General features: G+C 40.8%; 1 protein-coding gene across 4 annotated transcripts in view; it reads left to right on the forward strand.

The window, feature by feature from the left end:
* Positions 1-13,220, forward strand: part of EYA2 (EYA transcriptional coactivator and phosphatase 2) — a 144,370-nt gene that overhangs the window by 94,828 nt on the left and 36,322 nt on the right. For all 4 annotated transcript variants that reach the window (XM_081948082.1, XM_081948084.1, XM_081948085.1 and 1 more), the window contains exon 6: positions 11,092-11,162. In XM_081948082.1, coding sequence (XP_081804208.1) covers positions 11,092-11,162 — 71 coding nt within the window. The remainder of the gene's footprint in view (positions 1-11,091; positions 11,163-13,220) is intronic.

Here is a 13,220-nt window from a genome sequence, read left to right on the forward strand (position 1 = left end):
GCATAAATCTTCTTTTACATGTTAAAGTACCTACGATATTTATTGTAAACATTAGTGGTGGTGATTTAGATGTCTCACTGACACAGCCCTTGGTATTTGTTACAATATTCCTTTGGGGAGCCTCTGAAACTTGCTTTTGTGGTATAATTTTCAGTACTTCCTTAAGAAATGTAAATTACTCTGCATTATAAACTTCAGCTACATCTAGCATTGTGGAAAATATGGGAGATGGAGAGACTGTGCTTGGCAAATTGTCACTGCAGTGGCTTCAGCTTCGTAAAACTAAAACCTGCATAGAAATGTAGTTGTCCCTTTTCTCCCAAGTTTCTCTCACAGCTGGTTTGTATTAGGTGCAGCCTAAGATTGTGGAGGCACAGTTACGCATCACATCACCATGGATGCAAGAGAGGCCTCTGCTCAGGACAGCTTTGCAGTAGTAGGAAAGGCTCCTTTTTTTCAAGAGCTACCAAGCGTGAGGTTTCCTGTGCCAAATGTGCTATGATTTAAAAACCAGTGTGATATGATAGAATATGGGAGATACCCCAGCCAGGAAATGAAAAGGAATGCTGTGGTTCAATCTAGAGGGAAAAGCCTGTTTTAGACACCTCTAGGTTTGTCATTGCCTTTTCTGTGGCAGCCTCTGCCCTTGGGAACAAGATCCAGGTGGCCTCCACTGTTCTCGTTTAAAAGAACCGTAAAGATCTAGCTTTTCACCCGGGCCTTTGGCAAGTGAGAGTGGTGACCCTCACCGCATCACACTCCCCATCTTTTTTTCTTTCTGTTTTATTGCAACTTCTTTTATCGATGTGAGATTCTAGAGAGTTGTTGAGAGTCGAGAGGCTTACAATTTTTTGTAAGCTATTATTTATTAGGGGAAATCTTGTCCTCATTGCATATGGCTTGCCGCCCAAGGACATAGGTCTGACCATTGACTGCAAAGGAACATTTGACCAATGCTAAAATTACAGGTTCTCTAATATGAGTAGCGGTCCTCATTTAATGACCAGTAAGCAACCATTTGAAGTTAGAACAATACTGAACAAATGGCACTTATGAACGGCCCATGTAGTTGTGGCCATCGCAGCAACCCCCCCACCTGATCATTATTTGGGCGTTCGGCAGAGGGGAGTCATCCATGGTGATATAATCAGTATTTGCTACCATTTCTGATGGCTTTCAACCAGCAAAATCAATGGGTTAGGGTGAGATGACCATATGACATTGTGGATTCACTTAATAGTGGCAATAGAAAGAGCTTCATCATGATTACAGTATGTGTAATTGGCACATGACAGCAATGGAAATTCTGGTCCCAATTACCATCATTGAGCAAGGACTAAGTTGAATGTCATTATGTAAACATTTTGACGATTTGTTATTAAATAGTACTTTTAAAACAAAATGCCACGGACATATGGACAAGAAAGGGCTGTTTTGTTTTGCTTTTCTAAAATTATATCTGAACTTAAAATCCATAGGCTTGTAATCTTGTCCCACTGTTACTTCCATGTTCATTTATCCTTTTACTTCCCTTTCTAAGTAGTCCCACTGAAGTCTTCCATCTAGAAGGAATTTTGGGAGTTGAAGTCCACAGGTCAGAAAGGGAACATACTGTAGTTGTCCACTCCTGGTCTATTGAGTTCAGGTAAAGGCCTAAATAAATCTTAATCTGAAATCCCATCTAGAAAACTAATTTATTGGTTTTTAATGTGGTTTCGTGGGATAGTGTATACGTAAATGGTAAGTATCATGTGCATAAATGAGAGCTAATCCTTAGCAAGAATTCATGAATATGTGATAAAGTCTTTTAAAATAGTTCTCATTTCTTCTGTATCTCTATGACTCCTAATTCAAATCAAATTCAGACTATAACACAAAGCAATAGCTGAAGTGTTTGGATTTTATGGAAAAGGAATTCTGCATTTAGTCTAAAGTGAGCAGCTGCCTCTTGTTCATACATTTTATCAGAATGCAGTTACAGCCAAAAGAAAGATACATGTGTAAAACTTCTCACATGTGAAATTCATCTTTAAACACCCAAGAACCCTGAACCAATGTATTACGGGATAGGAACCAATTTCCATTAGCAGAATTGAATTACTCAGAATGTCTTCCAAGCTGGCAACTGCAAGAAGCTGAATCCTGAGACATAATAACCTAAATATACCAGGAAACAGACACCTCAAAACTTGTATTACAGCTTTCCCTTTGCCATAACTTTTTCAAACTGTTTTTAAATTAGGAAACATATCATAGGGCAATCTGAAACTATAAATTATCGCCCACAGGGACAACCACATGCATATGGGAAGCCCAGAATCTGGGTAGGAATCCAGACAGGAATTCAGACATCTACATCTGTTCTTGAGAATCAGTTGTAGGTGTTATGACCAATAGAGCCACTTTAGTGTAATGGTTAAGGCATCAGGATAGAAACCAGAAGACCATGAGTTCTAATCCTTCTTTAGGCACAAAGCCAGATGGGTGATTTGAGGTCAGGCATTCACTTTCAATCCTAGGAAGGATCCAATGGTAAACCACTTCTGAACAACCTTAGCAAGAAAACTTCAGGGACTTGTCTACCCTGTTCATCACAACAAATATAAACAATGTTAGTAACTTATGACCTCTTAAAATGACCTTATTCCTATCTCAACTCTTATCTATAACCAAATCCTTAAAACTTGGTCATTCAGTCCTAATTAGCAACAGTCCATTAAGATTATCAAAGATAGCAGCACATCTATTTTAACACTCATCAAATAAATCAACTTTATATTTTTTTCCATTCACTTTTAACAATCTTGATCTTTAGTTCTTCCAAATAATGTCCTAGAGCTTGATTTCTTCCCATTTTTTCCTTTGTCCCATCTCACAAAACTCTTCGTGTATGTGTCTGTGTGTGTGTCTGTGTGTGCTATATATGTATGTCCTTAAACCAGTATTTAAAATTTCTTTCAAGAAGGATTGAAAGAGATTCAAATGGTACTTTTCATTCCAAAAGTTCCTAATAGCAGAAAATCAATTAATAGGAAATTTCCAGTAATAATTAGAAAAGGAATTATGTGAGCATAAAGATAAAGGTTCCCCCTGCACATATGTGCTAGTCATTCCCAATTCTAGGGGGCGGTGCTTATCTCCGTTTCAAAGCTGTAGAGCCAGCGCTGTCTGAAGGCGTCTCCGTGGTCATGTGGCCAGCATGGCTAAATGCCAAAGGTACATGGAATGCTGTTACCTACCCACCAAAGTGGTTCCTATTTTTCTACTTGCATTTTTACGTACTTTCGAACTGCTAGGTTGGCAGAAGCTGGGACAAGTAATGGGAACTCACTCCATTATGCAGCGCTAGGTATTTGAACTGCCAAACTGCCGACCTTTCTAATCGACAAGCTCAGCGTCTCAGCCACTGATCCACCGCATCCCTTATGTGAGCATACAGCATGTCAATCAAGGCATCCACCAGGGTTTAGATGAAGATGGTTTTCTGTCATTTCCCAGACCAATAAACCCATTGGACACCACTTTTCTAACTGTTTTGAACAGTTTTGTTCAAAACAGTAACTGTTTTGAACATTGGGGGAGATTCCAAATCCCCTCAATATTCTCCCTCAATATAGGGAGTTGGCTAATATAGTCTTCCAAGCAACTTGAGGTAGCATACTTAATTTTCATTTCTCCCTGTTGTAGCATATTAATCTCAAAAGTAGTTTAGTCTTAAATACAATGGTTAGGCTCACACATAGCTTGTTGCAATATGTGACTGGCCCATGGAATTATAGCATAAGTATGTGCCTGGCCAAAGTTGACCCAGTAGACTCCATGATTCTAGAATTCTAGAAGAGGGATTTCTGTTTAGGGGTTGCAATTAGTCTTAGGCTGGGATACTAGCAAAAGAAGAATTCAGATTATAATTTCAGGTAATTGGAACTATAGTTCTATAACCTCCTAGCCATATTTGCTGGGATGTTTATGCACTCTAGTCTAAGATTTAATGAGTAGATTAGTTAGTTTTCCACAGAATTTCAGAATTTTTACATGAAAAAACAATTATTTGATATTTTAAAATACTGATTATAGTGAACAATAAGCATCAGTTGTGTTAGACTTAGGTTATAAAAATAAACGTCTTGTTGTGTTTGCTTATTTAAATATATAACTCATACTGAAAAGAAACACATTGATTTTGGAGGAACTTCTGTAGATTGTAAATATAGCCATTTTCCTAATAGCAAACTAACAGCATTGGCCAGTGGAAAATTTTAGGCTACTGGCAATTGCTCAAATTTCAGTGACATGTACCCATGCACATGTGCATAGGCAATACATCGGCTATAACATTTTTAAAGCATATTAAAATATTTAAAGTTGAAACTTGCTTAGGCATACTTACTTTTCCAAAACCCAATTCTCTCATGTTGGATTGAGTGCCTTTCTCTACTGCTATGATGAAGTGTCTTACACCCATACTTGAGTTGGCAGAGCTATAACAGCAGGTACTTGAATGGCCCCACTATTGATGCTCCAATTACCTCTCTTTCAGATCACTGCATACATGTCAATAATGGGTGAGGACAGGTCAGTAACGTTCTCTAGATGCCAGAGTCCATTGCTATCTCTGTCGTTTCCAGAGAATTTGTTGCTCCACCCAACACCAAGGTTGTTAATGAAGCCAGTGGTAACCAGTACCAACATTACTATCTGAGGAGGTAGCAAGTACTCTCTCTCTCTCTTGTATGATGGGTAAATCTGTTTTTTTTTTGGTGGGGGGATCACCAGTTAGTTGATTTCTGGTAAAAGGTTGCTGACTCTTGGTCTAGGGCAGGGTGTCAAACTCACGTCATTACAGCAGCGTCACGTGCCATATCGGGACTTTTTTCTCCCTTCGCTAAATCGGGAGTGGGCGTGGCCAGCGCATGTTGCCTCTAGCTCACAGGCCATAAGTTTGACAGCCTTGGTCTAGGGTTTTTATATTAGGGCAGTTACATTGAAATTACTTGCAAACTTATAAATCTAGTATGATTCAAACAGGGAGAAAAGATCTAGTTGCATCAGTAAAACCTGAACAAAGAAGTTAGTTTTAGGGACAATTAGGGGGGGAAATCCCAAATCAGATCTCCAGTAATGAGCTGCTACTTTTCATAATATTTATGTTTTTAAAAAGCTTAAAGAAACAGAAGAAAGAGTGTTAGTTGTAATGAATGAGTGGAAACAGGTAGAATACTCAGTCAGGGCATCTGATTTATGCCAGGCACAAGTACATCAAAGAAATGGTAACATCAGAGCCCAAATGAAGGAAAGACTTTTCCAACTTTATGCAGTATAAAATAGCATGTCTGTTGATGCATCTTTTGAAAAAGACTTGATTCAGCGTACGATTAGTAGCCCTCCATCTGGTTCCACTTTTTAAATTATTTGTTCATTTAAGTAGAGCTGCAGTACAATATTGACTACAGCTGGAACTTGATGATCACTGATTAACTGTACCTTCACATGTAATTATTAAATTGCTTATTGATTAGGATATTTTATATCTTGATTAAAGTACCTCATTAACTGATTATAAGAATGTATATTAGCTGATTTTTTAAAAAAACTTTTCTAGCTTAGGGCATCTTTTTTATGCTAAATATATTGTGCATAAAAACAGGATAGAAACATTTACATAGTATTGAAGGCTCATTTTATATCTGGCAGTTTAATTTTATTGGATTGGTATAGTTCTTCTCCAGTATTTTAACAGATTTGATGGTCAAAAGAGTCTTCAGTCTATGCTTGAGGTAGGGCCACATCTGTATTTCAATGACGGGCACACATTTTTTAAAAAAACATGAAAGAAGTTGCAAATGGAATCTGTTTCTCGTGAAAGGCTGCAGATTATTTCATTCATAGGCTTACTAATGGCCTCTCTCAGTTTGCAAGTTGCTCTTATACATTCAGATGTCTCATTTCACAATCCATCATTACGGAAGTCAATAGAGCAAGGTCAATGTTGAGTGTCCCTACCGAGTACCATCCAGTACTGAATATCCAAAGAGCTGTTCTCCTCTAATATCTTAAGTTGTTTTATTACCAGCTAAATGTTCTTTGTGTTACCTGTGAATGAGGGCATTGTGACATTTTAGCAGCTGATTTGATTGAACCCATATGTGAACTATGCTCCATGTGGAGAAGATCCAGAAGGGAAAGTCCTTGGCGTGCGGTTCTCATTTTAAAGAAATACATATGATTGAATGGAAGCCGAATGTCTCAGACCCACCACCAGAATAGGGGAATAAATGTATCATTTACCTATCTGCCCTTCCTGTTGCAAAGGTCAGAAGCTCTAAAAATTAGCAAAGAGTCTGAGCAGCTTTGTTGGCATGTTGTTTATGGAGAGCTACCACACAGGCATCAATTTGCATCAGACTTACACAAGCAACTTGTACATTTTTTTCTCCCCCTGTGCAGGTTTCGCATCAGACACTCCCAAAAGAGTCACCAGCCGGAAGTCAGCTTCCTTTGGCTGGATTGAATTCAATAATTTCAGGAGCTACTCTGAAAAATCTAAATGTTTTGAAGTTTGCATAATTATTAAAAACAGCTAGGTCAGCGATGGCGAACCTTTTTTGGCTCGCGTGCCACAAGTGGGGGGAGCGCAGGGGGGTCGCGTGCAGGCGTGCCGCACCCACAATGCAATGCGCGACCCCCCAGTGCACATGCGCGCACAACACGTGACTCCCCTCCCCCATTTTACATGCTTTTTTCGCCCTCCCAAGGCTCCAGAGACTTTATAGGAGCCTGGGGAGAGCGAAAATAGCCTCCCCCGCCCCCCCCCCCAGAGGCCCTCCGGACGGTCCCTGAAGCCTTCGGAACGCTTAAAACAACCCTCCGAGCAACCCGGAAGTCACTTCCAGTTTGCTCGGAGGGTCGTTTTAAGTGTTCCGAAGGCATCAGGGAAGCCTCCGGATGATCCCTGAAGCCTTCGGAATGCTTAAAACGACCCTCCGAGCAACCCGGAAGTCACTTCCGGTTTGCTCGTAGGGTCGTTTTAAGCATTCCGAAGGCTTCAGGGAAGCCTCCGGACGGTCCCTGAAGCCTCTGGGGAGGGCGGGGCGGGGGAGGCTCTTTTCGCCCTCCCCAGGCTCCTATAAAGCCTCTGGAGCCTGGGGAAGGTGAAAAATAGCTTTTAAAAAGGTGGACTCAGCTGGCCAGCACGCGCATGCGCGCTGGCCAGCTGACAGGGCAGGACCTCGTGTGCCCTGACAAATGGCTCCGTGTGCCACTTGTGGCACGCGTGCCATAGGTTCGCCATCACTGAGTTAGGTCAAAAAGATGGAGAAGCAACAATCAAGGGCAATTTCCGGAAAGAAAAAAACTGGCAGTGGAAAGACGTATTTCTATTTTCATTCAGTTATTCAGATATCCAGGCTAAGCTATACTTCGTTTTAAACATGATTTCCTATGCGGCTGCAGTTAGAAAGAATTTATTTAAAACCTTCTGACAACAAAATCTGTCTTTCTGTAACTTAAGTCCATGATTCCCTCATTCTGGGATGCCAGAAAATAAAGAAAAACCTCAGTTTTTTCTATTTCTCTTCCAGTCCTGTGTTTTCCATCATTGCTCTTTTTTCTTTTTTGCAGTTTGCCTGAATATATCTCAAAATGTAGTGTTAGAACTAGGCACAAGGGTGAAAGTGCAGTCTAATGAATGCTACTTCCTGTGATTTGGAAAAAGTGCTTCTGTTTACTCATTAATTATTCATTAAACAAATTTATATAACACTAACACACACAATTGATTCTATGCAGCTTACAACATTTTAAAGGTTTTAAAATCCTTTGTATAATTATCTATCATCTCTCTCACACACACACACACTTTATCTATCTATCTATCAATCTATCATCTCTATCATATCTATCCATCCATCCATCCATCCATCCATCCATCCATCCATCTATCTATCTATCTATAACATATGTATAAGTATGGGTAGTATGGGTGTTACACCAGTGGTGGAATTCAATTTTTTTTACTATCGGTTCTGTGGGTGTGGCTTGGTGGGCACATGGCAGGGGAAGGATACTGCAAAATCTCCATTCCTACCCCACTCCAGGGGAAGGTTACTGCAAAATCCCCATTTCCTCCCAATCAGCTGGGACTCAGGAGGCAGAGAATAGATGAAGGCAGGGCCAGTCAGAGGTGGTATTTACCAATTCTCCAATTCTATATATATATATTCATTCTTGGGGCTTTTCAGAAAAGCAGCAGAGGGGGGGGGGGGGGGACCAACCATACTTGGGAGGGAAATCATGTTCCATAATAGAGAGGCCACTAGCAAGAAGGCAATTTTTTGTGATTCCACCAGAAATGCCCACTCTATGGGACCCATAACTCGCCCTGCTTTTCCACTCTGGTGGGCTGAATAGATGTAATATTATAAATAAGTAAATCAGAACAATATTAGATCCATCCATAATAAAAACAACAGAAAACAGTAAGTTTTACTTTTCTCTATTGTCTTCAGTTCATCTAGTTCAGTGATGGCGAACCTATGGCACGCGTGCCACAGGTGGCACACGTAGCCATTTGTCAGGGCACGCGAGGCGCTGCCCAGTCAGCTGGCCAGCGTGCATGTGCGTGCTGGCCAGCTGAGTTCACCCTTTTTTAAAGCCATTTTTCGCCCTCCCCAAGCTCCAGAGGCTTTATAGGAGCCTGGGAAGGGCGAAAAGAGCCTCCCCCGCCCCCCTGGAGGCCTTCCGGAGGCTTCCCTGAAGCCTTCGGAAAGCTTAAAATGACCCTCCGAGCAAACCGGAAATGACTTCCTGTTTGCTCGGAGGGTCGTTTTAAGCCTTCGGAGCGCTCAAAATGACTTCCGGTTTTGCTCGGAGGGTCGTTTTGAGCGCTCCGAAGGCATCAGGGAAGCCTCCGGACAGTCCCTGAAGCCTTCGGAACGCTTAAAACGACCCTCCGAGCAAACCAGAAGTCACTTCCAGTTTGCTCGGAGGGTCGTTTTGAGCGCTCCAAAGGCGTCAGGGAAGCCTCCAGACGGTCCCTGAAGCCTTCGGAACGCTTAAAACGACCCTCTGAGCAACCCAGAAGTCACTTCCAGTTTGCTCGGAGGGTCGTTTTGAGCGCTCCAAAGGCGTCAGGGAAGAATCCGGACGGTCCCTGAAGCCTTCGGAACGCTTAAAACGACACTCCAAGCAAACCGGAAGTCACTTCTGGTTTGCTCGGAGGGTCATTTTAAGCAGGACGGTCCCTGAAGCCTCCAGAGGGCCTCGGGGGGGGGGCTCTTTTCACCCTCCCCAGGCTCCTATAAAGCCTCTGGAGCCTGGGGAGGGTGAAAAAAGCATGCAAAAATGGGGGTGGGGTCGCGCCTGTTGTGCGCGCATGCGTACTAGGGGGGTCGCACATTGCATTATGGGTGCGGCACGTCTGCACACGACCCCCCTGCGCTCCCCCCACTTGTGGTACGCGAGCTAAAAAAGGTTCGCCATCGCTGATCTAGTTCATCTCTCTGAATATGCAAGAATTTTCTTTCAGGTGCTGAGTGTGCTTAAACAGCATTTTGTTTGTTTGTTTGCTTGTTTATTTGTTTTCAGAAGGGTTTGGAGATACAAAGTTGCTCACTGATAGATAATGTCTATGATTTATCTCCTGGACATGAATTGTCCAATAAGAATTTCTTCTTTTGGAAAACATAATGGCTTAGGCTTCCACCCTAAGGCAGAATCCATATTGAACGATCATGACCCAGCTTCTGCTTTTAATCCACCCCACGCCCTTGTCAAAAAAAAAGTTTTTAAAAGCCAGATGTGACAGCAAATTAGTTCTGGAAGTAGATTCTCTTCCTTGAGTGGTTTGATTTTGGGGTGGTGGTGGTGAGATTTATTTCTCCCTGCATGTGCTTTTGTGACTGTGTTTGGTGAGCTGCAGTTTGTTCAGCTGTCCGTTCTCCTGCTTAATCTGGGGTCTTAAAATAAAAACAAATAAATGGATATTCAAAAAAAGGACACAGCATGGAGACACCCAGAAGTATTTGTTCCTGCACTTTAGCTAAAAGAATATTTCACTGGTCCCATGCATTGATTCTCTCCTATGTTTAAAAGAGCTGTCCGTCTCTGCAATTAAAAACTGCATCAGGGGATTGATTGTTTGAGTTCTAGTTACCCAAAATAAGAACAGAAACAACAGCTAATTCATGCTCAGTGCACAGTCAGGGATCCAGAACAAAATTCAGGAACAGTAGGAAGCCTTGCCTTAGTAATAAAGTCTAAAGTGTAAACATCGTCAGAGACTTCCAATGTGTTTCTTGTACACATTACAATTATGAGTTCTAATTTTATTCACTCTGATACATTTTTAATAAGAGGCACCCTCAAAATGTTGAAGTTTCTGAATTTTAGAATTTCGAAGTTATGTAGGAGAGATGCAGGAAATCCTATATGAGTTTCAAATAATTAAGATTCAAGTGACTGGCTGTATCTCACCTTGCCTCATACTGTATCTGTAGGTAATTGAGTTAGCCATATCTAAGAAGCAAATAAATGTTTACTATATCCAGAAAACCTTAGTTTCTCCATTTGCTTTTTTAAAGTTAGTAGATTGTAGGAAAGACCTGAATTCTAAAGTAATGCTAGCTAGAGTGGACAATCCTGGGCTCAGTCTGCTGTTTTTGTGATGAGGTTTATAGCAACAGACTCTTAAGATCAGAAACAGGTGAGTGACATATAACCCTAGGGCCAAAAGGAATCTCTTAATCTCTTTTCTGGGAAATTGGAATTGCCTTCTGGACAGTATTGCAAAAATTATATGTACAGGTTTTTTTATTCTTTTAAAGATAGGTGATACATGGAAATTACAAAAGGCTGAACATAATTTAAAATAAAAATAACAATGAACCAAACTAATTTTACCAAAATGTGTCATTAACCAGGGATTCTTAGGCTCTCCAAGGTTTAGCTTTAACCCCTGGCCACAAATCCTGATCTAAAATTTTCCTTTCTGTTTGTTAGATGGTCCATCAAATCTATTTAAATTGAGCCTAATAACGTATCATTTATTTTCTCATTTATTTTGCTTTCTTTTCCTCTCTCTTTTTGGCATAGGTACCTCAGGGATTTACCAGGGACCTAATGGCCTGACAGGTTCTGCAGGGTTCAGCACAGGATTGCACCAGGTACAACTTCAGTTTTTTAAAGTATGAATAGATGGTTGTTTTGTATTGAAAATATCTATGGGTTGCCTTTCCTTTCCAGCCTCTTACGTTGCCATCAACCAGTCACTATGAAAATGAATGATAAAATATCTTAGACTCAAGATGAATAACAGAATATTCAGCTCAGCAAAGTCAAGCAAAATTAATTGGTGAAAACAACAGAAAAACAAAGAGCAACACATCAAACTTACATATACATTGTTAGTCCAACAACAGAACTTAAGAGATCTTTTAAGAGAGTGACAGGTTGAAAGAGATGACAACTTGATCCTAAGCCAATAAGAACTTGAATGTGGTCCTAGAAATACATTACCGATCTGCGTAATAATAGAATTGGTATAATAGAACAATTGCAGATTCTGATCATTTTATTCCCATCATGATCTGGATTGCACCACTGATAAAATGTAATAAATTATCTTTATATTAGTAGAGTAGTTGTAACTAAGATAAAGCTGTTTCTACTCTGATTAGGAGCAAAAGATCAGCCAGAATAGATATCGTCATTTCTATCTGAATGTTCAGATAGGTATCCGTTTCAAATTAGTATCAGATCTAAGTGATCAAACTGTATGTTTAGCACTTTAGAAAGAATGCAGGTGCATTTAACATGGTATTAGAGATCACTGTCTGAAGTAGTCAACAGCAGGGGTCCCCAATCCCCAGTTGATGGATCAGCACCAGGCCACAGAATGCCAGAAACCAGGCCCAAACAAGCAAGCAAAGCCCCATCCATCCCATGCAGGCAGCATGCAAACCAGCCCCCCCCTCTCCCGATCTGCGGAAAGAAATCTCTCCATGAAACCGGTTCCTGGTCCCCAAAAGGTTGGGGGACACTGGTCTACAGTACAGTAATTCTGTTTGACTTGTCTTAATAAAAAATTCTTTTCTGGCCTTATGCATATATTCTATCAGTTGAAAGAGCCGTAACCTCTATGGAAGGTAGAAATATGTAGTTCGTTATATGCATGTTAAAACTATAATGCTTCTATTCTTCTTCTCACTAGCTCTGTGTAGTAGTTGTTAAACAATATGAGTAACAAACAGAATTCTGTAAATCAAACACTGGTGCAAGTCATCTAGCATCACCGTCTAGAATTCATTGTTCAGCAATTGAAATTACCATACTTCCTTAAGATTTTGTCATTCTGATAACAATTAATCATACCTTGATATTTGGAGACCAAAACAAGTAGCATGCATGTGGACACCCACAGAACTCAATAGCTTGACAGGAAACCTAGCAACAACTGCTCTCAAAATCATTTCCTTCTATTTCCCCTCCCTCCACCTCCATCTCTTAATAATACAATAATACAATAGTAGAGTTGGAAGGGACCTTGGAGGTCTTCTAGTCCAACCCCCTGCCTAGGCAGGAAACCCTATACCGTTTCAGGCAAATGGCTATCCAACATCTTCTTAAAGACTTCCAGTGTTGGGGCATTCACAACTTCTGGAGGCAAGCTGTTCCACTGATTAATTATTCTAACTGTCAGGAAGTTTCTCCTCAGTTCTAAGTTGCTTCTCTCCTTGATTAGTTTCCACCCATTGCTTCTTGTTCTGCCCTCAGGTGCCTTGGAGAATAGTTTGACTCCCTCTTCTTTGTGGCAACCCCTGAGATATTGGAACACTGCTATCATGTCTCCCCTAGTCCTTCTGTCTCTTAAACGAAACATACCCAGTTCCTGCAACCGTTCTTCATATGTTTTAGTCTCCAGTCCCCTAATCATCTTTGTTGCTCTTCTCTGCACTCTTTCCCTTACCCTTACCCTTCTCTTCCTGCTCTGGCCACCATTGGTCCTTGATCAACACTTCAGTTGCAATGATGAAAGCGTTTCACACAGTACTGTAAGAACAGCTTAAATAAAGAAAAACGATCAATTTCCATCATCGTGTAAATTTGTTTCTTTGCCATGCATAGCTTTAGATAATCATCGGTTGGTTCCGTTTTGCTTTGTTTTTTAAGCTTTAATATATCACATGGCGACTTTTGTGAGTATCCAGCGGGGAAGGAGGGAA

This window comes from Natrix helvetica (assembly GCF_964273705.1).
Source record: "Natrix helvetica genome assembly, chromosome: 3".
Lineage (NCBI taxonomy): Eukaryota > Metazoa > Chordata > Lepidosauria > Squamata > Natricidae > Natrix > Natrix helvetica.